The 27,906-nt window shown below is 38.8% G+C and overlaps 1 protein-coding gene across 4 annotated transcripts in view; it reads left to right on the forward strand.

Moving 5' to 3' along the window:
* Positions 1-27,906, forward strand: part of LOC306857858 (ADP-ribosylhydrolase ARH1-like) — a gene marked incomplete at its 5' end in the record, with an annotated part of 191,497 nt that overhangs the window by 55,001 nt on the left and 108,590 nt on the right. For 2 of the 4 annotated variants that reach the window (XM_079398092.1, XM_079398095.1), the window contains 2 exons: positions 24,929-25,025; positions 26,209-26,384. The exons of the other annotated variants lie outside the window; for them this stretch is intronic. In XM_079398092.1, the coding sequence (XP_079254218.1) occupies positions 24,929-25,025; positions 26,209-26,384 (273 nt within the window). The remainder of the gene's footprint in view (positions 1-24,928; positions 25,026-26,208; positions 26,385-27,906) is intronic. 4 annotated transcript variants of the gene reach the window in all.

Below are 27,906 nucleotides of genomic sequence, written 5' to 3' on the forward strand. Positions count from 1 at the left end.
TTTAAACTCAGCTTTCAGACCGTCCCATATGGACGTCTTGACCAATTAGATACTGTCTTTGCTTGGGGTGTTGCTCAGTTCCTCCACCCAATCAATAAATCAACATGTTATCTGTTCAGTCAGAGGTCCGAACTTTACAGGCTCTTGCAAAGTATACTTTTGAACATGATTTCTATAACAAGACTATGATGAATTTGACAAAGAATTGATTGGAAGTAACATTTAAAGCATGATTTGTCAAACTCATACATACCAGACAAGCATCTGAATCCTTCAGCTATTCAATAGTGATTAAAAAAAACATACATAATATTTGATTAAAACATGATGATCTAATGTGTCTTACAAACATAATATAGGTTATTTCTTATGCAGAGAAATAATTCATAAGTCCTTTTAAGATGATTTTTAGTGCATATGAAAAGATAGTCTCTGTGTGGTTCTATGGAGAATAAGAGTCATGTTCTGTGACGACCAGAGAGAGGTTAAAAGGTCTAAGGAATTCCAGTCGAAGTCTTTGTCTTGTTATTGGGGCGACCGGCCCAAGAGAGTCTGTAGCTCGTGATTTTCAAGTCTTGATTACTTGCCCCAAATTTGACAGTCTTCTTCCTGAATTAGAATTATCAATAAGTGTTATTTTGTCTCATGGTTGTAAGCTGTTCTGTGAAAGAGGCTTGCTGGTTAGTTTGCTTGCTTCAGACTAGTTGGCAAAAGGATTTGGACAGATTTATGACGTTGTCCTGTTACAGTTTGAGGCCCCTCTTTGTGGAATCTCAGCTTCTCATGTTTCGATCGAATCTAAAATTTGTCTGATTCAGTCTCTGATATCCTACACAACAAATTATATTTTATTATATGATATGATTAATATCATGTTTTTATATATGATGGTTTCATTCTAAACATGGTGATTATCTCTAATATGGATACCAAACATAATATATGATATTTACCATCTGAATATAACCATGTCATGTCAACAAATGAAAAAGTGAGCTATCTGTTAATTATCATGTTAATTACTGTGCCTTTAGACCCAACAGCAGGGGCGCTTTTTACCCCAAACACCATACTTTTACATATTCTTTCGTTATTTAAAATCTATTGCTTTAATTATCTTAAACAAAACTGAAAATAGTTAAGAAGTCCTTTGTCTCAAAATATATGCATTAATTTTAGCGATTCTTATTTGCTACTTAAATCTACCAAATTTTTAAAAAACAAAATATTAGGAAGGAAGCACAGAATCAACTTTGTGCTGCTGCCCGTGATCACTTCAAGGATCAGATTTGCACGTGCATCTTGAAAAGCAGATGTTTTGGAAAGTGCCACACCAAGTTAGTCTACTATCTAATGGTTTAGAGGAAAATAATATCAAAGGCGCCTTTTACCCTGAGGCACCTTTAACCCCATTGTACCCTATCATTTGAAAGCTTAGAGTCTCATCTTTACAAATAATACCTTCTGGTTTTATGATACGTATAGCAGTAAAATTAAGCTTAGAAATGTATACTATACGTCCCAGACACAAATTTCCGCCTAATAATTGTGTGTATTTTTTATATTTTTCACATAACAGTCAAGTCATATATCGCAAGAAAGCTCTCATTCTCAGGAATGTTTATTTAATTGTGTGACAATCACAGATCAAATTATATTCAATAGAATCGCAATGTCAAATGTTACCTCATAGGAAACAAAGCAAAACGTCACATTCCAACTCATACTTCTGCTACAGTCAGCCACATACAGCCGCAAACTTATAATAGGATCTCTTCTTTCAAATGAGAGAATTTTCACATTTCTTTGTGCTTGCATTGGTGAGAAATCCACTGTTTTGTCACAGATGCGTACCAGAGAAAAAAGACACTTTTTGGCAAACATGCTCTCTCCAAATCATAGCAGTTCCAGGCAGCGGCTCTTATCTTTTACAACTCTGGGCTGCAATAAGTCAAATTACACACTGCTCAAGCAGGCGGCTGGAACTCAGAGCTGTGAAGTTTGATACCTCTTGTAGGAAAGGACACACAGCTGATATGCGCATATACAAGTGCTTACATTCAGGTTTCTGATATAATTATAATTAGTTTGAAACGTGAAAGCACCACAAACAATCTGATAAACTATGCATTGACATTAATGTACAGTAGAGGATGCGTTTCAGTAAAAAATACATGGATATTACAGTGCTGTGTTTATAAACAGCTATTTCTTTGTTTCACATTCTGAAGCTCAGTAGCAGCTAGCGGCACAGCTCACATATCATCTCCAGGAGGCAGGCAGGTGATGCAGCCAGGATGCTGATGCAGAGGTGATGCAGGGGACAGGGGACAAAAATTATAGGGAAAGGGGAAAGGGAAGGGAAAGGGAAATTATGCACATAAATGGAATAATATAAAGCTGGATCATGTGGATTATGTTTTAGATTGTAATAAACCACATGGATTTTACAACATTTATAGTCTTGTGTCTTCTGAAAGAAAGAAAAAAAAACTGATTGTATAAAATACAAAATGTGATATTTGGTCTAATTCGCTTTTGCCATTTTGTATATTACTACTTAGATAAACATAAAAATTAAACATAATTCAGTCAATAATCAAGAAAAGTGCTATAGCACATAGTGAAATAGGATTTTGGGGGTAATGTGTTTTATAAAACCTGTTTTTGCAAAGGAAACTCACAAAGACACTTGTAAGTGCAAAAAAGGACAAGTTTACTCTTTCAGTAAACTTGTCCTTTTTTGCACTTACAAGTGTCTTTGTAAGTGCAAAAATGGACAAGTTTACTCTTTCAGTCATAATGCAATAACTCCTGTTTAGTAGCTGTTTTTTTTCTGGTACAAGATTCTTTGTTTTCTGGTACATCTTGGCACCTAGTGGAATCAAACTATATAAGTTGCATAGAGCTGGAGCAAATAGAACCTGATTAACATTTTCAAAAAACAACAATAAAAACAAATTCTGAAAAATAAAACTAATACAAATAAAACAGTGCCTATGTTTTTAGTGTTTATTTTAATATTTAAAACCTATATAATGTTATTTATGAAGAATTACAATCATATTTTGTAGTTCAAATGGTTTTCTATACAATGACACCATTTCCTCCATTGTATGTGTGTAGGGTAAACATTTGAATTTGGGTATGTCAAATGTAGGTGAAAAATAAAAAATAAACGCCCCAGAGCCAATTGGTTCTGCACTTTGTTGATTATATTGAGAAATCTTGTGAATGTACAGTCAGTGGTCTCATGCTTGAATCAAACTCCATTTTGAGCAGTACATAGTGAAGTCTGAATAACACTTTTTTTTTGTTTTTTTACTATAAGGATATCTGCATTAATGACACCTCCAAGCAATATTAGTGGTACAGTGATACTAGTTATATGGATTATTTAGCAGGTAAAGTACCATGAGACAAAATTAAACCTCTGTGAATTTGTCACCCCATAAATTAAAATAATCACCAAAACTATGCAATTAGTTTGTGCTGCATTTGTGCTGATTTGATTACCTTTCATAGGGAGCTTCCAAGATGGCTCCTTTATCGCACACGTTTTGATGAGCTCTACAATCCAAAATACTTAAATTTACTAATAACGTTGTAGCAAAGAAGATTTTGAAAGATAGCTCACTGTAATATGTGACTCATAGGAGACCACAATGGTTGGTTCTGAAAAGAGTAAAAGTGCTAAAATGAAGACTAGAAAGGCTTACCAGAGCATAAACATGTCTAGTAAAACTAGTAGGAGTATGCAGTCCCTTTTAGTGACTCTTGTACAAATGACTTTTTTTTAACTGTGTTTTTATTAAACTTGTTATAAACATAACATACACATAGCATTTACTTAATAAATAAAAATAAAATAAGTAAATAAGTAATGGTTAAGTAACCATACAGAGTGCAACAAGCAATGGCAAAATAAATATGATAAAATAAAAAAGGCCCCTAACAACATTTCAAAGACCAAGCAAATATGTTTTGATTAGTGCCCAAGTCTGTTTGAAAATGTCCGATTTCAGCTGCAAGTCCGCTGTCATTCTCATATACACATATATATATACACACATACATACATACACACACACATACATATACATACATATATACATATACATATATACATACATATATAAATATACATACATATATACATATACATATATAAATACAGGTGCTGGTCATATAATTAGAATATCATGAAAAAGTTGATTTATTTACCATTAAAAAAGTGAAACTTGTATATTACATTCATTCATTACACACAGACTGATATATTTCAAATGTTTATTTCATTTAATTTTGATGACTATAACTGACAACTAATGAAAGTCCCAAATTCAGTATCTCAGAAAATTAGAATATTGTGAAAATGTTCAATATTGAAGACACCTGGTGCCACACTCTAATCAGCTAATTAACTCAAAACACCTGCAAAAGCCTTTAAATGGTCTCTCAGTCTAGTTCTGTAGGCTATACAATCATGGGGAAGACTGCTGACTTGACAGTTGTCCAAAAGACGACCATTGACACCTTGCACAAGGAGGGCAAGACACAAAAGGTCATTGCTAAAGAGGCTGGCTGTTCACAGAGCTCTGTGTCCAAGCACATTAATAGAGAGGCGAAGGGAAGGACAAGATGTGGTAGAAAAAAGTGTACAAGCAATAGGGATAACCGCACCCTGGAGAGGATTGTGAAACAAAACCCATTCAAAAATGTGGGGGAGATTCACAAAGAGTGGACTGCAGCTGGAGTCAGTGCTTCAAGAACCACCACGCACAGACGTATGCAAGACATGGGTTTCAGCTGTCGCATTCCTTGTGTCAAGCCACTCTTGAACAAGAGACACCGTCAGAAGCGTCTTGCCTGGGCTAAAGACAAAAAGGACTGGGCTGCTGCTGAGTGGTCCAAAGTTATGTTCTCTGATGAAAGTAAATTTTGCATTTCCTTTGGAAATCAAGGTCCCAGAGTCTGTAGGAAGAGAGGAGAGGCACATAATCCACGTTGCTTGAGGTCCAGTGTAAAGTTTCCACCGTCATTGATGGTTTGGGGTGCCATGTCATCTGATGGTGTTGGTCCATTGTGTTTTCTGAGGTCCAAGGTCAACGCAGTCGTCTACCAGGAAGTTTTAGAGCACTTCATGCTTCCTGCTGCTGACCAACTTTATGGAGATGCAGATTTCATTTTCCAACAGGACTTGGCTCCTGCATACACTGCCAAAGCTATCAGTACCTGGTTTAAGGACCATGGTATCTAGGGCTGCAACTAACGACTATTTTAATAGTCGACTAGTCACCGACTATTGAAATGATTAGTCGACTAATCGAATAATTATTACATTTTTCTAAAATTTTGCATGAGATTGCTTTAATTCTGTGGAAAATGATAGTAAACACAAGAAAGAAGGGGGGTACTTCAATGAAAAATGCATATTTTATTGAACTTTGCTGCTGATAGGCCGATTCATACTAAAAGTAAATAAAAATGCCCTGTCTAAAACCAATTAGGCACAGTTATCGGTCAGTATAGACATAAATGCATAAATAAAGAAACTATCATTTTTATAAAGGACAGGCGCATTTGTTTTATAAGAAAAAATTAATTAAAATCAAGTAAACATATTCTTCCTGTAAACCAGGGGCAGGCACATTAGCAGCAATAAAACAGTAAACAAAAATATTAAGTGCATTTTGTGAGATACATTCAGTGGTCAATCTGTTGCAAAAGAACTTTACAACTCGTCTCAACATTATGAAATCTAACGGTTTTAAAATAAGCTTTCAGAGTCGTCTGAATTTAAGTTGTAAACATGGACTGTGTGATTCTACCTGGACACAAACCTGTCATGGTGAACAGACCAAGTTTAAGTATTGGCTTCCATGTTATTTAAATACGAGGCGAGTCAAACTCCGTTTCATTCAACTGTCCGACGTGCTTTCTCTTTAAATGTTCGTGCATCACCGAGGTGCTGCCGTGATACGCAAGGACTGCTTTGCAAACCATGCAGGTAATCTTTTTATTCGCCGTATCTAGGCTAAAATGCTCCCAAACTTTAGATGTTTTGGTACGCGCAGCTGCTGCGTTGGACGCCGCCATTTCTGTATGTTATCGCTCAGCAGAGAAGCTAATGCGCATGTGCGACTCTCGGCAGAGATTGTAATGAAGAGAGATGCCTCACTCCTCGGTCGGAAAAAACATGTCTGGCGACAACTTCGACAATGAAATTCATTGTCGACTATTTCTATTATCGATTTTTGTCGACAATGTCGACGAATCGTTGCAGCCCTAATGGTATCCCTGTTCTTGATTGGCCAGCAAACTCGCCTGACCTTAACCCCATAGAAAACCTATGGGGTATTATGAAGAGGAAGATGCAATACGCCAGACCCAACAATTCAGAAGAGCTGAAGGCCACTATCAGAGCAACATGGGCTCTCATAACACCTGAGCAGTGCCACAGACTGATCGACTCCATGCCACGCCACATTGCTGCAGTAATCCAGGCCAAAGGAGCACCAACTAAATATTGAGTGCTGTACATGCTCATACTTTTCATGTTCATACTTTTCAGTTGGCCAACATTTCTAAAAATATTTTTTTTTGCATTGGTCTTAATTGATATTCTAATTTTCTGAGATACTGAATTTGGGACTTTCATTTATGAGGTGCCACGTAGGATTTAAATCAAACTTCTCTTATCAATACATACATAACATGTGCATATACACCTACAAATTACTCGCATATACATGTATACTATTGGATGTTCAAAATACATATATGAAATACACGTGCACACTAATATGAAATCCATACCAATACATATGTTAGTAATGAATGCATATACACTTGTGAATAACTCGCATATACATATAAACTTGACGCACGCATACACCTATAAACACTCACGCATACATATACACTCGCTGCACGCAGACACACCTATACATACTCACACATACATATAAACTTCCATGCATATACACCTATAAACATCACACATCAAGTCAAGTCAAGTCAGCTTTATTGTCAATTCTTCCACATGTACAGCACATACATACAGAGAATTGAAATTGCGTTACTCTCAGACCCTTGGCGCATACAATTAACATTAAACACGTTCAGATACAGATAAATACAGTTTAAACATATGTACATACTATACAAATATACAAATGAGGATATTGTAGAAAAAAATAAGAATTAGATCGATAAAGTGGCATAAGGCTCATGGCAGATAGAGTGCAAAACCAGTTAAATAAAAACAACACTGTGTAGATATATTTGTAGTGCAAAAGAGCTTATCAGTCTGAGGACATTGTAGAAAAATAAAAAAAAGAGAGATAGATAAAGTGCATAAGGCACATCATGGCAGAATAGATGGAGTGCAAACCAGTTGAATGTACAGAAACAAAACTGTGCAGATTTCTTTTGTTTTGTTATGAGTGTAGTGCAAGAAGAACTTATCAGTCTGTTAAAGTGACAAGTCGAAGTAACTGTTCGGATAGATTTTTGTCAGACTATCCGAAGAGGTAATTTGCAGTCAATGTTGGATGGGTAGTGATCAGCCAATGCTGCACAAGTGACAGGTGCATACATATAAACTTGATGCGCACATACACATCCATAAAACACTCGCACATACATATAAACTCGATGCGCGCATACATATCCATAAAACACTTGCGCATACATAAACTCGATGCGCGCATACATACAAAATAAAACGTGGATGCATGCTTTAGTTGCGTATATATGTATATGCGAGTGATTTCACATGTGCATGTGCGTGAACTTTTCAGTGCAAACGGAAGTCATTTCAGTGTAAAAGGAAGTCATTTCAGTGTAAAAGGAAGTCATTTGTGCGTACACGGAAGTAACCTGCCTATTTACTGCATTTGCAATCATGGAGAGGGATCGTGCTACAACTGAAGCAATTAGCATTTTGCGAAATGTGCTTGCTTCGCCCACTATTATAAGATCAATTGCTAATTCAGTTGAATTTAATGTGTTGCCTTCTGCTCAACTGCAGTCAGAATCAGAATCTGAATTGCGCACTTCGGCCATCGGTGCCTGCTGTACAAAGCATCAACAACAGGCCAACATCATCTGCCGGCGAAGTTCACGGACCACGATATCACACTCGCCAGCAGTATGGAAATTGGCAGTCTCGATCTAGAAAAAGGTAAGAAAAAAAATTTGCTCTGGCACTACGGCCAGGGAATGGGTGGGGTGGGGTGGGTTTCATAGCTTCCAGACGCTATGCAAATTACACGCGTTATACTTTATTCTCAAATGATTAATGTTAACAACATTGCGTGACTATGAGTATAGTGTGTATTATCGTGTAGATTTCAATTTCTGTACAGTCTAATATCTAATTGTCATACCATTCAATTTTCATATAAAAAATTATTTTAACCCAACTATGCTCCCTTCGCACTAGTTTTCTTTAAAATACAAATCTTGTGTAATCCCAGGCTATCTGTATTCAGAAGCACATTTAAAACTGGAATATAATTTAATTTCATTAACATGTTTCATAAACACATAATCCTTTCTGGATCACAATCCACCATCAAAATGATAAATTTAATTATTCTAGCTGCTGTAAGAAAAGACTATATCTGCCACCTGCAGGATCCTCACATGCCATAGCCTACTAGCCGGAAAAACTTCTTTATGTTTACAGACGTGACGTAATGAAGCAGTGCCATGCTGGAATCTCCCACGAAAATCTACCCTTACCACCAAATTAGAAAACATTATTGCAAGATATTGAATCGGTCTAAAGTAAGGCAATAGTTTTGAACACTGGCTGGTTATGTACTTTTCCAAATATTGATTTCAGATCATTTTTAACCCAAAAAAGTTATGGACTGCAGCTTTAACTAATGGTGTCAAGTAATTTGTGATAAATGCTGTTGAAGTTTGCTTTTTTTAAGCTGTGGTTGTTTTTACAGGCCCAGGACACAATACCATCGGACTTTTAATAAGGATGTTATACTGTTGATCTCTCCTGACGATAATGGTGTTGTAAAGCAAAAGAAAAAACAGCACTTGCATGAGATTGGACACATATTAAATGCGTTTGAATTTGACAAAGCATGGGATAGTACAACGGTTTTAAGGAAAATCAAAGAAGGCTTCAAAGAAAAAGTGCCACTTGATGTAAGGTAAATGTTTACTTTTTTTTTTTGTTATTGTAAACGTTTTACTGTGAGATGTATTATTTGATGGTGTATTAGTACCACTGGTTTTCATTGTGTACAGTTTGGAAATACTTACGGGATGTAGCAACAAGCTCATTACACCTAAGTTAAGTGAAGGTCAGGAACTGGATGGCAGCTTGATTTTAAAGGTGTTCAAGTTGAAGGCCTTATACGTAAAACCCTCAAGACCACTACTCTTGGTAAGACTGGTGTATTTTTTTTTATGAATTTTAATTATTATTATTTTTCTTTCCCATATGGGCTTCCTTATAGGGTTTTGGTTTATTTTAGGCCATATACAGTTGTGCCCATAAGTTTACATACCCCTTGCAGAATGTGCAAAATGTTAATAATTGAAACAAAAAAAGAGGGATCATGAAAATTGCATGTTATTTTTGTTTTATTTAGTACTCTTCACTAACAGATGTTTACATATACTCCACAAGACAAAATTATAACTGAATTTATAAAAATGACCCTATTCAAAAGTTTACATACTCCTGTGTATCATTTCCTGGATGATCCACGACTGTTTTTATATTTTGCGATAGCTGTTCATGAGTCCCTGGTTGGTCCCTTAGGCCATTAAGAAGCATTGCCGACAGGGACAGTCTGGTTGAAGATTTACTGATGTTTCAGGTGGTCAATCGTGTTCGTGGACCATTTGAAAGGTTTGTTAGGACTTCAGAAATATACACAGTCCATTGGATGAATATTTTGAATCAAACAAATGTATTTAAAATAAAATTAAATACAATTATAAAATGCAATACAATTATTTAATTAATTTAATTTATTTATTTTTAATTTATGTTGTTATTTCAAATCTCTCTTTTAATTGTGAATCATACTAAATTCTCTTAATGTAGGTTCAGGGATGGAATAAAAACTCTTGGCGTCCTTGCAAAAGTCCAACAACACCCAGAAGCTTGTAGATCCGTGTTTTGTCACCAGCCAAATCAGCTGACAGCAGACATAATGGATGACCTATTTGAAATACAGTGGTCAGAGAATGGGAGCAACAAACGAGCAAATGAGAACAGTGTAATTGCTTTCTGGAGGGACTACCTGCAGGATGTGGAAGGTAACCTTTGTAATAAGCACATTTCACTTTTAATAAGTTACAGACAATAATTAGTGGAACTAGAACATTTCTTGACTTGCTGATAACATCTCATTCAAATATATTTGAAGTGCACACTGTTAAAATATAATTTGTCAACTTAAAATAATTTGTTACTCTGATGACTTAAAATTTAAAGTTTACTTAAAAATAAAAAATAATAAAGCCAGCGGGGTAACATTAATTTAAGTTGGAACAACATTTTTTTACAGCATCATAATTTAAATCAATTCATTGATTTGAAGCAGTAAATTATCATTTGTTCTGCAATATAAAGACAAAACAATGGGGAAGGGGAAGTCGTGGCCTAATGGTTAGAGAGTCGGACTCGTAATCCAAAGGTTGCGGGTCTCGGGCCGGCAGGGATTGTAGGTGGGGGGAGTGAATGTATAGCGCTCTCTCCACCCTCAATACCACGACTGAGGTGCCCTTGAGCAAGGCACCAAACCCCCAACTGCTCCCCGGGCGCCACAGCATAAATGGCTGCCCACTGCTCCGGGTGTGTGTTCACAGTGTGTGTGTGTGTGTTCACTGCTGTGTGTGTGCACGTTGGATGGGTTAAATGCAGAGCACAAATTCCGAGTATGGGTCACCATACTTGGCCGTATGTCACTTCACTTTCACAAATGTCAATATGAAGCTTTGTAGTGTCGTGATTTTAAACGCATATTGTTGTATGTGACGCTATTGCTGCTAGTGGTCTGATAACTCCATTGCTACAATATCTATGTACAGTATATACAGCTGTGCTCATAAATATCTCTTCTAAAAGTGATATTTAAAAAAGACAGATCGTATGAATCACATTTTGTTTTATTTAGCACTGACCTGTGTATTTCACAGAACACAAAAATAATACTTGAATTTACCAAAATAACCCAGTTCAAAGGTGTACAGACTCTTCATTCTAAATGTTGTGTTGTATATTTTGTGATAGCTGTTCATGAGTGTCTTGTTTAATTAACTGTCCACAGCACTTTAAAAAAAATCCTTAAATTTCTCTGCTTTTCCAACATTATCTGCATTTGTGAGCATGTTCTAGCAGTGACTTATGTATGATGTAGAGATTTATCTTTTCACACTATGGATAGTTGAGAGATCAGTTACTAAAGTTTTAAATATTAAGTGATGCAAATATTAACAGGAACGCAACACAAATTGAGAGCCAGGTCAATGACAAACATGAGTCATAAATAACTATCACAAACATAAAAAGAGTTGATTGTCCAGTTAACATCATACAGTATTAAGAAACAAGCGTATCTTAACTGTTTGGGGTGTTTTTATAAATTTGGCTATTATTATGTGCTGTAAATTATATGTAAACATCTGTTATGTGAAATAGCTTGGTCAGGGCAGTACTACTAAATAGAAAATAAAATAAAAACATTTTGATCCTCCTTTTTTATATATTAACATTTTGCAGATTTTATAAAGGGGTATCTGTGTCTTTTTTTCCCCCACCCAAATACACTGTATAGTTGTTGACATTTTGTTTTTTTTCTATTTACTCAGAGGAGGGGTCACAAAGGCTTGGAGCAATCTTAGCATTTGCTACAGGATCCGATCAGGTCCCACCAGTTGGATTTCATCCTCAGCCCTCTATTGCCTTTCACCATGACACAGAAACTCCACAAAGATTTCCAGTTGCAAATACATGCATCAACTGCCTTCGCTTGCCATTATATAGCACATATGGCACTTTTAAAAGCAACATGGAATTTGCCATTAATAATACCCAGGGATTTGGCAAGGAGTAAGAGACCGTTTTAAATGCTAAGATGTTTTAATGCTGTGCCAAAGTATTCTTATTGAGGCATTTGTTTTAGTCTGACAAAACTTTATTAAATAATTTTCAGCAATGTTAGAATCAATCTTAGCAGTACTTGTTTAAACCTTAGCTATAGAATTTAGCAGTTTTCAACCGTTGCAGTTTTTGCAAGCATTGCCTTAATACAACATTTGTCAACACTTCTTTAGGAGTTCTAATTCAGAACAATCACAATAAAGCACTTTTACGGTGTTCGAGCCTGTTGTCTTTCCAATAATTGTACAAGTGCCGAAAATAGATTAATTCCATGATTCCCATCGTTTTGTAATGGGTTAAATGCTTCCAGAATATTTTCCATGGTAGTGTCATTTGGCCGGTAAATGTTTTCAGGAACTATTATATTATTCATGCTCTGTAGTTCAGGTGGTGGTCTGTTTTCATTGATGTCAAAATGTTCATCACTCTCTAACACACCAGATATAGCTGTGTTGTTGATTCCAATATGACTAACAATACCCATGTGCCATAACTGCAGAGGGGTTTGTCCTCTTTCAGTTGAGAGTCCATGGTTATTCCACATGTCCCTAAATTCCCTAACTGCCCTCTGGATACGAGGTAAGAAAATAAAATGCAAACAAAATATGTGAAGCTCACACAGAGAGTCTAGTATACCTTGGTCCTCCATGAAAGTAAACAAGTCCGAATAATACCCTGCTTTAGATGGCGGCGCGATCGATCACTGCGGCTGCTCCGGGTCCCAAAGACGGTGCTTTTATGTCGTTTAATGTCGTCTGTTCGTCTCCAAATAGTGTAAGTTTACCGCTAACTCTTAAGGAAATCACCCCAGAATTCATCTATGATCGCCAAAGTCTTCTGGATATCAGCAACGCATACGAGCATCAACTCTCGCCGGCGGCTACTGAGAAGCTACGAGGCCTTTGTTTACTGCTGGAGCCGGACCTCGAGACCGCGGCCTCGCCTACTGACGCTACCCGCACAAGGCAGCGTCGCAAGCGGTGTGAGAGAGGACGGAAGCGCGGTAAGCGCGGAGGTATACGAGCTAGGCTAAGAGCTAACCCCTCAAGACCGGCTCTTCCAACACTCATGCTCTCAAACGCTCACTCTCTGGAAAACAAACTGGACTTAATTCAACTCAGTCGATCTACACAGCATGAGGCAAGGGACTGTTGCGTGTTTGTTTTCACCGAAACATGGCTAAACGACAACATCCCGGACTCCGCCATTCAACTGCACGGGCTATCCAACTTCCGAGCGGACAGAGATTCATCGCTGTCTGGTAAGACACGCGGAGGTGGCTTGTGTGTGTATATCAACAAAGACTGGTGTAACAATGCTGCGGTATTATCAAAACACTGTTCATCGCTGGTGGAGTTTATGGTTGTGAAGTGTCGACCGTTCTATCTGCCGCGGGAGTTCACGGCCATTGTTATCGTTGCGGTTTACATCCCCCCGTGTGCAAACGCTAAGGACGCGCTTCGTGAACTGTATAGCGCCATCAGTGAACAACAAACAAAAAACCCCGATGGCTTTTTCATCATACAGTGATGTGATGCCTGTGACTTCAACCACGCAAACTTAAAGACAGTTTTGCCAAAATTCTACCAACATGTCAACTTTGCAACAAGGGGAAACAACACACAGGACTTTGTTTACACAACAGTTAAGAACTCTTACAAGGCTGAACCCCACCCCCACCTTGGGTACTCAGACCACATCACTGTTATGCTAATCCCAGCATATAGACCACTTCTCAAACTCACCAAACCGGTTGAAAAGCAGATCACAGTATGGCCAGACAATGCCACCTCAGCACTGCAGGACTGCTTCCAGGACACAGACTGGAACATGTTTAAAGAGGCAGCCACCTACAACAACCACACAGACCTGAATGAGTACACTGAAACTGTGACTGCTTACATCAAAAAGTGCACTGATGATGTGACAGTCACCAAGACCATCACCACACGTGCAAACCAGAAGCCATGGATGACAGCAGAGGTCTGCTAAAGACCAGAGATGAAGCATTCAGATCAGGAGATAAAGCAGCCCTCAAAACAGCAAGAGCCAATCTGTCCTGTGGCATCAAAAAAGCAAAACGGTCATATGCCCAAAAAAATCAACAACCACTTCACAGACAGCAGAGACACACGGAGCCTGTGGCAAGCCATTCAGACCATCACTGACTACAAGCCCCCGCCACAGGCCTGTGATGAGGACACATCCCTCCCCGATGCACTCAACCACTTTTATTCACGGTTTGAAATGCAGAATGACACACCTGCACAAAAACTGCCCACACCTCCCAACGACCGGGCGCTCTGTCTGTCTCCAGCCGACGTAAGGAAGACCCTATCTAGGATTAACCCACGCAAGGCTGCGGGTCCTGACAACATACCTGGCCATGTTCTGAGAGACTGTGCTGCACAGCTGACAGATGTCCTAACAGATATCTTCAACACCTCGCTGAGCCAGGCAGTCGTCCCCACGTGTTTCAAATCCACAACAATCATACCGGTACCAAAGAAATCACCTGTGTCCTGTCTCAATGACTACCGTCCCATAGCACTGAATCCAATCATGATGAAGTGCTTTGAGAGGCTAGTCATGCATAACATCAAAACCAGCCTCCCCAACACACTTGACCCGCTCCAGTTTGCATACCGTCCAAACCGCTCTACGGACGATGCAATTTCCTCCACCCTCCACCTGGCTCTTACCCACCTAGAAAATAAAGACTCCTATGTTAGAATGCTGTTCATTGGCTTCAGCTCGGCATTCAACACAATAATCCCACAACAGCTCATAAATAAGCTAAACCTGCTGGGCCTTAACAATTCCCTTTGTAACTGGATCCTGGACTTTCTAACTGGAAGACCTCAGTCAGTCCGTGTTGGCAACAACACCTCGAGCACTACAACACTGAGCACAGGTGCCCCACAAGGCTGTGTGCTTAGCCCACTGCTCTTCACACTGCTGACCCACGACTGCACTGCCAAGTTCAGCTCCAACCACATCATCAAGTTTGCTGATGACACAACAGTGGTAGGTCTCATCAGCAACAACGATGAAACGCACTACAGAGAGGAAGTGGCACAGCTGGCTGAATGGTGTGGCACAAACAATCTGTCCCTCAATGTGGAGAAGACAAAGGAGGTTGTGATGGACTTCAGGAGAAACTCCGTTGACCACCCCCCACTGACCATCGACAGCTCGACTGTGGAGAGAGTCAGCAGCACTAATTTCCTGGGGGTGCACATCACAGAGGATCTCACCTGGACCACCAACACCATGTCACTCTCCAAAAAGGCACAACAGCGCCTACACTTTCTCCGCCGGCTGAAAAGAGCAAGTCTCCCTCCACCCATCCTCACCACATTCTACAGAGGCACCATTGAGAGTGTGCTGACCAGCTGCATCACTGTCTGGTACGGGAACTGCAGTGCTGCTGACCGCAAGACCCTCCAGCGGACAGTGAACACAGCTGCAAAGATCATCGGTGCCCCTCTCCCCTCCATCCTGGACATCTTCCTTACACGATGCTCCAGCAAAACCAACAGCATCGTGAAGGACTCCACCCATCCCTCCCACAGTCTCTTCCAGCTCCTACCATCAGGAAGACGGTACCGGAGCATCAGAGCCCACTATGCCAGACTGCTCAACAGCTTTTTCCCCCAGGCTGTGAGAGCCCTGAACTCAAACCACCCCACCCCCCTCTGAAACCCCATGCAAACCCCTACCTCCTGAACATGGACCACCCCCCACCCCAAACCTTACCACACCAAAAAAAAAAAACTGTATGGAACTTAAATTTTTTTTTATTTATTTTATTTTAATTTTTTGTGCAATTCAAGTGTGCTACACACAGGTGAGTGGGCCTGTACAAACCACCTGTAGTAACACACTCTCCTCTATGTGCACTATGGACACTTTACACTATGGACACTTACACTTTACACTATGTGCTCTATGGACACTTACACACACTGCTGCGTGTGCACAATCTCACAAAAGACTCAGCAATATATGTATGTTTACATGCTCATGCACTACAAATCATCCTGCACTGTTCCCCAACCAGCTGCTGACTCAAATGTCTCTCTTTGCACATGCACAGTATTTGTGAAGCATTCGTATAGTTTGTATTTTTTGTCTTCTATTTTTTAGTTTGTATAGGGTAATATTTATGTGAAGCATTCGTATAGTTGTATTTTTTTATCCTTTATTCTTTTAGTTTGTATAGGGTAAATACTTATATGTCCCCACATGTAGCGGAATGACAATAAAGCTCAACTTGAACTTGAACTTGAACTTAATAATAATAATATGAAACACCTCTGTTCAGTTCTGCCCATAAACGTTCGATCCGTTGATTATGCACACTGCGGCCCATAATGACACTTCCTCTATTTAGTCCCCTTCTATTTAACATGTAACGTGCAACCTCAATGTTTTCCATGCCATGGTCGCATCTAACCCTTGATGGCAATCCAAAGTTTTGAACCCCTTCTTGGAACAAAGACAGAACACTTAATGCTCTATTATTGTTCAGACAGTCGAGATAAATAATGGTGCGGCTATATCCGTCAACACACCCATGGAAAACCAGCCTCCATCTGACCAGTTTATGGTCTATATGCCTGTTAAGAGAGGGAATTCATTACAAGCTTATTTTTAAGTGTTTAATTGTAATGTTCTAATTGTTTTATAAATGTAACGTGGAATAGCCCCTTAGGGAAATTAACCATCGTCTAGTAAGTGTTGCTTACATGATTTTTGCGGGATGATATATTACAACATACGTATATACCATATTTAATTAACATTAGTTCATTTTATGGTATATTTTAATGAAGTTGTCAAATAACTTGTACATACCAGAGTTGGTTAGGAGTTTGCACAGAATAAATTCTTCTTCTAACTGCACGTCGGCACCTGAGTGACCTTCCAATAGGATCTATCTCGTGTAAACTTTGTCTCTCCCTCCAGCGCTGGATGCGGGTGGAGCGAGACCGGAGACTGCCCAGAATGTAGGTCTCTCCTGCATTTGGGGTTCTTTGCAAAATCTGTCTGACAAGTGTGTTCAACTCATAGTTGGACAGTTCTGCAAACCCCAACGGTCCGATTCCAAGATGCTGCCTGTGCTGGAACAAAGTGCGGCGGTCTATTCCGAATAAGGATGCGATTCCCTGCCAGTTAAACCCAAGCCGCAGACAATGGCACAGTTGCTCATACGAAATGTCATAGCGCGGACGACCTCTGTGGCCTGTGTTACATGTAGGTGGTGGGACTGTTCTTAGTCCAGCTCCAGCAGGTCTTCCAGTATCAAGCGGATGTGTGATTTGGCGCAGTATGCGGTACAGCATCTAGAGAATAACTATGCATTCTCTGGTTTCGGCATTTTGATCATAACGAACCACAGACAAAAGACTGTTAATTGTTCTGGCATGGTTATCTAAATCTCGATAAAGTATTTCTCTCGGCTCTTGCTGTATACGTGTTAGGCACTGTAATACACTGTTAAAGAAATCGAGTATATCGTCTTCATTGCACCTTGCATAAGCAAATAAAACACTAACAAACGTAACAGCTATTAAGGTCACTCTGAAATTCATGTCGATCTGCATGAGGAAGACATCCCTTAAAGACTTCCTTTTACACTGAAAAGCCTTCCGTTTGGACTGAAAAGTTCACGCACATCCACATATGAAATCACTCGCATATACATATACGCAACTAAAGCATGCATCCACGTTTTATTTAGTATGTATGCGCGCATCGAGTTTATATGTATGCGCGAGTGTTTTATGGATGTGTATGCGCGCATCGAGTTTATATGTATGCACGAGTGTTTTATGGATGTGTATGCGCGCATCGAGTTTATATGTATATGCGAGTGTTTATAGGTGTATATGCATGGAAATTTATATGTATATGCGAGTATTTATAGGTGTATGCGTGCAGCGAGTGTATATGTGCGAGTGTTTATAGGTGTATATGCATGGAAGTTTATATGTATATGCGAGTTATTCACAAGTGTATATGCATTCATTACTAACATAATATGTATTGGTATGGATTTCATATTACTGTGCACGTGTATTTCATATATGTATTTTGAACATCCAATAGTATACATGTATATGCAAGTAATTTGTAGGTGTATATGCGCACGTGTGTTATGTATGTATTGATAAGCGAAGTTTGATTTAAATCCTACGTGGCGCCTCATAGAATCGTTTTCCAATGTCAAACTTTTTAACTGGAACATAAAACCTGACCTGGACAACAGGCCATAAGAACATCTTATTTCTCCATCAATAAAAATTATTAAAATAGCGCTATACAAAATCATAAAGCACAACGTTATACAAAACAGCTCAAAATGGTGGCATAACAGGCATATTGTACTCACTACTCCAGTGTTTTATATAATGACATCTTATTACAAACAGCATACGTTAATATTTCATTAATATCAGTTGTTTTAACATCTTTTGTAATGGTGGACTCTGTGCTAATCACCATACAATAAAACGAGCTCAACAACTCATAAACGGATATCGTTCACCCAAAACTGTTCTTTTAGGATGCAGATCAGATAAGTATTACTATTTCTTCCTTCTTAGCATCTGTAAATAAATTTTAACAAGTTAAACAACGTTAATCACTCGATTTCTCAGCTTCTTCTCCTCTTTGACCGTTACTGTTCAAAGTATGCGTGCTACAGTTGCACGCGCACTACATTCTTAAAGGGAAAGGGTCAGGACAATACATAGATGTTTGTGTTTCTAAGAATTCCTACTCACGTAATGCATTTGAACTTATTCAGACATTATGAAATGTCATACTTATCTTTTCCTTACTGTAATATTATGAATTTCAGTTATATTTGTGTGTATTCAGATAGGCTGCATTTGTATTGAGGGTTACAAGTATACACATTTAGTGTTACTCTTAAAAAGTAATTAATTAACAGAATCAAATACAGTGCCTTGCAAATGTATTCATACTACTCAAATTTTTTTTCACATTTTGTTATGTTGCTGCCTTATGTTAAACTGCTTTAAAATGACTTTTTCCCCCACATCAATCTACACTCCATACACCATACTGACAAAGCAAAAACAATTGTCACAACTTTGTAAATTTATAAAAAAATAATCAAATTAGAACATTGCTAAATATAAAGTACCTTTACAGCCTCTAGTCTTTTTTGTTTGATGCGACAAGCTTTGCTCATCATCATTTGGCAATTATCTACCATTTGTCTCCTCATCGCTTCACCTCTCAAGTGCTTTCGGGTTGGATGGGGGCAGAAGCACATTTTCAGGTTTCTCCAGAAATATTTGATTGGGTTCAAGCTGGGGCACTCAAGGACATTCACAGCGTTGTGTATAAGCCACTTTTGCTGTGTGCTTAGGGTCACTGTCCTGTTGGAAGGTGAACCGTCTGCCCAGTCTTAGGTTCTGAATGCTCTGGACTGGGTTATTATTAAGGCTCTCAATATTTTGGCGCATTGAGCTTTTCTTCTACTCTGACAAGTCCCTCAGTCCCTGCCGCTGAAAAACACCCCCACACCATGAGGATGCTACCAGCACACTTTACTTTTGGGATGGTACTCTGCATGTGATTTGCAGTGCCTGGTTTCCTTCAAACATGATGGTTGGAATTGAGGTTCATCAGACCAGAGAATATTATTTCTCACAGTCTGAGGGTCCTTTAGGTGTTTTTTGTAAACTCCAAGTGCGTTTTCTTTTGTTTTCAATAAGGAGAGGATTGAGTTTGGCCACACCGCCATAAAGCCCAGATCGGTGGAGTGTTGCAGTGATGTTTGTCCTTCTGTAGATTTCTCCTATATCTCCACATATGATCATGGAGCTCAGCCAGAGTGACCATCAGGTTTTTCGTCATCACTCAGACATTAAAAATGAATAACATTTTTGATTTTTAATATTACATTTCTTCCCAGCTAAAACAGTTATGTCGTGACGACGTAACTGAACCGGACCATATTCGTTGCAGCGACGTACCAAATAACGTTCCAGCGACGTAACTTTGTGATTCCCATATTCGTTGCGGCGACGTTATTTGTTACGTTGGAACGTGGCGAGATGTCCTAATGTCCAAACTGGCACGTTGTGAGGACGTGACAGTACCGGATCATACTTTATTTTTAATATTTACACCTCACCCAAATTAACACTGAACTAACCGGGTCCTGAGGATATTCTAATGGCTACTGATTCTGGTGATTCTGTCATTTTTTATTCTGGACCTGTCTTCAGCCTTCTACACTGTTGATCATGAAATTCTCATCTCTCGCTTGAAGTCTTGTGCGTCTGGGTCTGGGGGGGGTTAAATTTGTTCAAATCTTTCCCAACAAATTGAACTTTCTCAGTTAAAATAGGAAATTTCACTTCCTCTTTATGCGAGCTAACCTGTGGTGTACCTCAGGGGTCTGTTCTTGCACCCACTCTCTTTTCTCTCCATCTACTTCCCTTGGGGTCCATCTTTAGGAAATATGGCGTTTCTTTCCATTGTTATGCTGATGATATGCAAATCTATCTGCCTGTTACCACGGAAAAAAAGCATGTTCTTAATAGTTTATCAGCGTGTCTGGATGACGTAAAATCATGGCTCTCCAAAAATTTCCTTTTCCGAAATTCAGATAAATCGTAAGTTATTGTCTTTGGCCCCTCTGAAACTAGAACACAAAACATACCTAATCTTGAGCTCTTAAATTTTGCCATTTCATCCCAAGTGCGAAATCTGGGTGTGGAAATCGACAACGGCTTGAAATTTGACAGACTAATCGGCTCTGTAGTGGGCTCTAGTTTCCTCATCTTCGCTCTCTCTCTAAAATTAAAACCTTTCTTTCTAACGCCTCTTTAGAGGTTGCTATCCACACCTTTATTACATCTCAGCTGGATTACTGCAACTCTCTATATTATGGTGTTTCAAAGACTCAAATTTCCCATTTACAAGTCGTTCAAAATGCAGCAGCTAGATTGCTGAAGGGATGTAAAAAATTTGATCATGTTACACCCCTTCTGAGATCTCTACTTTGGCTACCAGTATAGAATTGAATATAAAATCTTATTTCTTGTCTATAAACCTTTAAATAATCTTGCACCATTTTATCTGACAGACTTACTCCACCCGTACACTCCTAAGCGAGGACTTGGATCAGGAAACTGATTCCTCCTTCAGATTCCCAGAACCCGCTTGAAAAGAAAGGGGAAATAGAGCCTTTGAAGTGGCTGGCCCCACTCTGTGGAATAATCTCCCGACCCAAATTAAAATGGCTTCCACTTTATCAGAGTTTAAATCTGCACTCAAAACTCATTTGTTTGTCTCGGCTTTTAACATGTAATTTATCCTGTTTTTGTCGTCTCCAAGTGATTATTGATTGTGTTTCTCTCTTGTGTATATTGTAATTATTGTACAGCACTTTGGTCAGCTGGCGGCCATTAGTAAATATGCTTTAGAAATAAATGGATCTTGATGTGCTCTGACCATTACCTTGAAATACATATAGAACTAATAAACTTTGGTGCATATTTTGTGCAAAAAAGAAACCTTATAAAATCCAATAGTAATCTAATTATAGGGGATTTATAGTCAATACATTCATACATGCAGTGCAAACCAATTCAAAAACTTTAAATTCTAATAGAAAATAGACAAAAACAATGCACAATGCATTCATCAATCCACATTGATTCAGTGCTACTTTCTACAAATACTAAGCCAAAACATTTTGAACATTACACCCGTTCTTTAACCATGCAAAGTGTTACCAAGTCATGAACACAGAAAACTGACCACATCAATTCATAGATTGCACAATATGAATCAACTGAGAAAGTTTGTCTCTCATGTTAAATAATGATGTTATCAGTGAAATAATGTTATCAGTGAAAATTATTAATAATTATCAGTACTCGTGATACAACTCCCCATAATTTGGTAAAAAATAAAGACATGATAAAAAGATATGAAACAATTCAGTAGATACTTCTTTATTACTTGCATATCTTGTCAGTGTATAGGTTGTATTTATAAAGTTTCAGCTTTTAGTTTTGGATCTGTTTTTATTTGTTTTAATAATACAATTGATTGCTTCTGTTGTCCTCATTTGTAAGTCGCTTTGGATGAAAGCGTCTACTAAATGACTAAATAATAATAAATTACTTTGCAGAAATAAGTAAAATTGTTTCCTGAGTGTCCTATATGAGGCACTTGCTACAAATGTCTGGTGGTGATGTGCTTTAATACTGCTTCACTATCAGAAGATAAACCTAAACAATATTACAATCACCAAAGAACCATAGTTATTGAGCTTCTCAGAAGATAAATGAAATAAAGAAAATAATATTCATAAAGAATAAAGATGTGTCAAATGAACATTATACAGATTTCTAGCATCACTCCTATATAATTTGGCAGGACAGGAAGAACAGGAGGGTAACACTTCACTCTTCATCTTTTCATGGAGGGTTGATGCAGCGTTTTGCTGTAGAACAAGGCTCCCCCTCAGCACTTGATCTTCCTCAGCAAAGAGTTCCTCTAGTGTCTGACTCCGTGGTATAATGAGCACACTCGCACCCTAAAGAGAGCAGCCCGGAAAATGGAGCGCAGCTGGAGGAAAACAAAACTAGATGTATTTCGTATAGCTTGGCGGGAAAGTACCCTATCCTACAGAAAAGCATTAAAAACTGATAGATCTGATTACTTTTCTCTTCTTGAAGAAAACAAACATAACCCCTGGTATTTATTCAATACAGTGGCTAAATTAACAAAAAATAAAGCATCAACAGGTGTTGGCATTCCCCAAGAGCACAGCAGTAATGACTTTATGAACTACTTTACTTCCAAGATCGATACTATCAGAGATAAAATTGTAATCATGCAGCCGTCAGCTACAGTATCGCATCAGTGCGCCAATGAGTGCCCCAGTGCACTATAGATCCCCTGAGGAACAATGGGCACCCGGAGCAGTGGGCAGCCATTTTATGCTGCAGCGCCCGGGGAGCAGTTGGAGGTTCGGTGCCTTGCTCAAGGGCACCTCAGTCGTGGTATTGAGGGTGGAGAGAGCGCTGGACATTCACTCCCCCCACCTACAATTCCTGCCGGCCGGAGACTCGAACCCGCAACCTTCGGATTACAAGTCCGACTCTCTAACCATTAGGCCACGACTTCCCACCAAGATCCTCTTTTGGCTATTATTAATTCGTCATTGTCATTAGGATATGCCCCCAAAACCTTCAAATTGGCTGTAATTAATCCTCTCATAAAAAAAAAAACACAACTTGACCCCAAAGATCTAGTTAATTACAGACCGATCTCAAATCTCCCTTTTCTGTCAAAGATACTAGAAAAGGTAGTATCCTCACAATTATATTCCTTCTTAGAGAAAAATGGTATCGGAGGAATTCCAGTCAGGATTTAGACCGTATCGGCGTACTGACTCTGCTCTCATTAGAGTTACAAATGACCTGCTTCTATCATCTGATCATGGTTGTACAGCATCTCTTTATTAGTGCTACTGGATCTTAGCGCTGTGTTCGACACTATCGACCACAACATTCTTTTGAATAGACTAGAACACTTTGTTGGCATTAGTGGAAGTACCTTAGCATGGTTCAAATCGTGCTTATCTGACCGCCATCAATTCGTAGCAGTGAATGAAGAGGTATCAATCACAAGTGCAGTACGGAGTTCCTCAAGGCTCAGTTCTAGCGTTCACGCTTTACATGTTACCCTTGGGAGATATTATCAGGAGACATGGTGTTAGCTTTCACTGTTATGCTGATGATACTCAGCTCTATATTTCTTCGTGACCCGGTGAAACACACCAAATTGAGAAACCAACGGAATGCAGTCGATATAAAAAACTGGATGACGAGTAATTTATTACTGCTAAATTCTGAAAAAACAGAAGTGTTAATTATCGGACCTAAAAACCCCACGTGTAATAACCTAAAACACTATCTAACACTTGACGGCTGCTGCTCTCTTCATCAGTTAGGAACCTAGGTGTGCTGTTTGATAGGAATCTTTCATTTGAAAGCCATGTTTCTAGCATCTGTAAAACTGTGTTTTTCCATCTCAAAAACGTATCTAAATTGCGACCTATGCTCTCAACGTGAAATGCAGAAATGCTAATTCATGCGTTTATGACCTCAAGGTTAGACTATTGTAATGCTTTATTGGGTCTGCACGCTTGATCAAACTACAGCTGGTCCAAAATGCAGCAGCTAGAGTTCTTACTAGAACCAAGAAGTAGGACCATATTAGCCCGGTTCTGTCAACACTGCACTGGCTCCCTATCAAACATCGTATATATTTTAAAATCTTGTTAACTACTTATAAAGCCCTGAATGCCTTAGCTCCTAAGTACCTGAGCGAGCTCTTATCACATTATAGTCCTCCACGTCCGCTGCGTTCTCAAAACTCTGGCCATTTGATAATACCTAGAATAGCAAAATCGACTGCAGGCAGCAGATCCTTTTCCTATTTAGCACTCAAACTCTGGAACAATCTACCTAACGCTGTTCGGGAGGCAGACACACTCTGTCAGTTTAAATCTAGATGAAAGACATTTCTTTAACCTGGCTTGCACATAACACGAATACGCTTCTATTATTCAAATCCATTAAAGGATTGTTGGGCTGCATTAATTAGATCAACCGGAACCGGGAACACTCCCCATAACACACAATGTACTCGTTACATCGTAAGAAGAATGGCATCTACGCTAATATTTGTCTGTTTCTTTCTTATTCTGTATTGCAGTCTGTGTCCGGACCAGATGGTGGACCGGCACCGGGAGATGATATCTCCCTGATCGTCGGTGGAGACCGGGACACCTGGATGAGCCTGCATATCCCCAGTGAAGACCTCTACTTAAATACTATGAAATGTATCGTGTATCTTGTCAGTGTGTGCACTTGCTTGGCCATTTGTAGTTGATAAACAGGAAAGTGGGTCCAGCTGAATTGAAATGATCATTTGTTAGATTGGTATAATGAAGGTTATTATACCGCGGCAGCGGTCGCGGCAGTCGTCGTGTGAAGCCCTCTTAGTGTGAAGACCAAAGAGTGTAAAGACCATCGACTCTACCGTGCGACTCCACCGGGCAAGGGATAGTAGTAGCTTTTTATTTAATTTTTTCATTGATATGTTTATTATTGAAATGTTGTTGTTATATGCATGTGTTAATTTTATTTAATTTCTTTATTTTCTTAAATATGTGGGTAGATAGTATTTATAGAGTTGTAACTTTTTAGTTTTAGTTACTTTTTCTTATTTGTAAGTCGCTTTGGACAAAAGCGTCTGCTAAATGACAAAAGTAAAAAAGTAAAGAGTGTAAAGACCATCGACTCTACCGTGCGACTCCACCGGGCAGGGACACCGGCAAGGGATAGTAGTAGCTTTTTATTTAATTTTTTCATTGATATGTTTATTATTGAAATGTTGTTGTTATATGCATGTGTTAATTTTATTTAATTTCTTTATTTTCTTAAATATGTGGGTAGATAGTATTTATAGAGTTGTAACTTTTTAGTTTTAGTTACTTTTTCTTATTTGTAAGTCGCTTTGGACAAAAGCGTCTGCTAAATGACAAAAGTAAAAAGTAAAGTAAAAGTAAATACAATAAAAATAAAAATAAAAGAAAATAACTAAATACTATTATTAACATAATACTATTATTGTTAGAAATTGCAACAATATAAAGTAGAAATAAATAGATTTACACATTTAAAATTATTAAAACAATAAGTAAACAATAAATAAACAATTATCTCCTGGCCAGAGGAAAACTGGCCCCCCAACCGAGCCTGGTTTCTCCCAAGATTTTTTCTTCTCCATTCTGTCACAGAGGGAGTTTTGGTACCTTGCCGCTGCGGCCTCTGGCTTGCTCAGTTGGGGACACTTAATTTCTAGTGATTATCGTCAATTTGACTTCACAGATACTATTTAAACTAAACTGATCTAAGAAAATGACATCTCTGAATTCAATAATGAAATGCCTTAACTGAAAATTGAGTGTTTAATCTCATTTGACACACTAGGCGTTTCTCAATGTCAAGGAAGGATCCTCGGAAGCCAGAATTTCGAGGATGCTACGTCATCGACATCCGTCGAAGGACTGTTCCAATGTCGAGGATCCTCGGAATTTCAACTCAAAAATTCAAAATGTCGGACGTTAGCGGAGTCGGAGCGCCAACGGGGCAATATGCGTTCAAATGTAAGTATATTTACAAATTACAAATTACTTAAAAAACATTTTTGTATTATGTATTACTAAAATGTATTACTACCGTATTGATATTATAAATTCTAGAAATTACGTTATTGATAGCTAACTGAACCGGACCTGTCATTTCATTTCACAATTATTAGCCGTCACCGGCATTTCTTTAGTAAATAACTAACTTAGTTAAGTTGTCCAGAGTAAAAGCGGACCGTTTCACTGACGTAATGACGCAATAACGTGCACTTGCTAGCCTGTTCCATTTACGTGTTCTCCGAATGCTTAAGAGGAGCCTCGCCTAGCCTCTGAAGGAAGTGACTTGGAAGGACCAGTCCTGCTAAGGACGTATCCTTGACATTGAGAAACATCTTCTATCCTCCAATCTGATACTGTTAAGTGCTTTGACACAATCTGTATTGTTAAAAGCACTATATAAATAAAAGTGACTTGACTAGTGCGGAGTCAGAGATTCCTTGCAAACTGGAATCTTTTAATAAAAATTCACCATATTATTGTAGTCAGGTTTATTGCTTTTATTATAACACATGGCAAAAGGTATGAGAAAATTATGTTAAAGGTGTTATTTCTCCTCGTCGCCATCCTGAGCCTGCACTATCAATATCCTTCTCTAGCAGCTGAAAGGGAGGATATAATCTTGTTAGTGTTGCTAATGTATGAACAAAACCAGTCAAAAATCTGCAATCTTTGTGCGTTTGTTGTTTTTTTAAATGTTTTTTGAAAGAAATCACTTCTGCTCACCGAGGCTATATTTATTTGATCAAATTACAGTACAAAACAGTAATACTGTAAAAATATATATATTTTTATTTATTTAAAAGAAGTTCATACACTTTCTAATATACTTTAAAATGCATTTCATTTCTGTGAGGCAAAGCTGAATTTTTCAGTAGCCTTGGCTCCAGTCTTCAGGATCACTCTCATATACTGATTTGCTGCTTAAGAAACATTGCTGATTATCAATCAGTGCATTTACATGCACCTAATTACATTATTGCCGCTCTGACCAAAGTGTGCATGTGCTTGTGACGTACATGAATGATGCGACACGCACCTGCAGGGGTGTGTTTCCCAAAATCATTGTTAGCCAATTATAGTCGTAAGTTTTTTTACACCCCATACAAGAACAGCTACAAGGCACAGTCACAACCACCGTTTGGGAAATCGGACCACGCCGCCATCTTCCTCATGCCTGTTTACAAACAGAGGCTGAAACAGGAAGCCCCGGTGCAGAGGGAGGTCCAACGCTGGACGGACCAATCGGTGGCCGCTCTGCAGGACGCGCTAGATGACGCAGACTGGGACATGTTCCGGCGCAGCTCTGATGACGTCAGCTTGTTTACGGAAGCGGTCGTGGGATTTATAGAGAAACTAATGGATGATACGGTGCAGAAAACCATCATCAGGACGTTTCCCAACCAGAAGCCGTGGGTGGATAAAACCATCCGCGACGCCCTGAGATCCCGCTCCGCTGCCTACAACACAGGGCTCATCACCG

Source organism: Barbus barbus (genome assembly GCF_936440315.1).
Source record: "Barbus barbus genome assembly, chromosome: 38".
NCBI classification, from domain to species: Eukaryota; Metazoa; Chordata; class Actinopteri; order Cypriniformes; family Cyprinidae; genus Barbus; species Barbus barbus.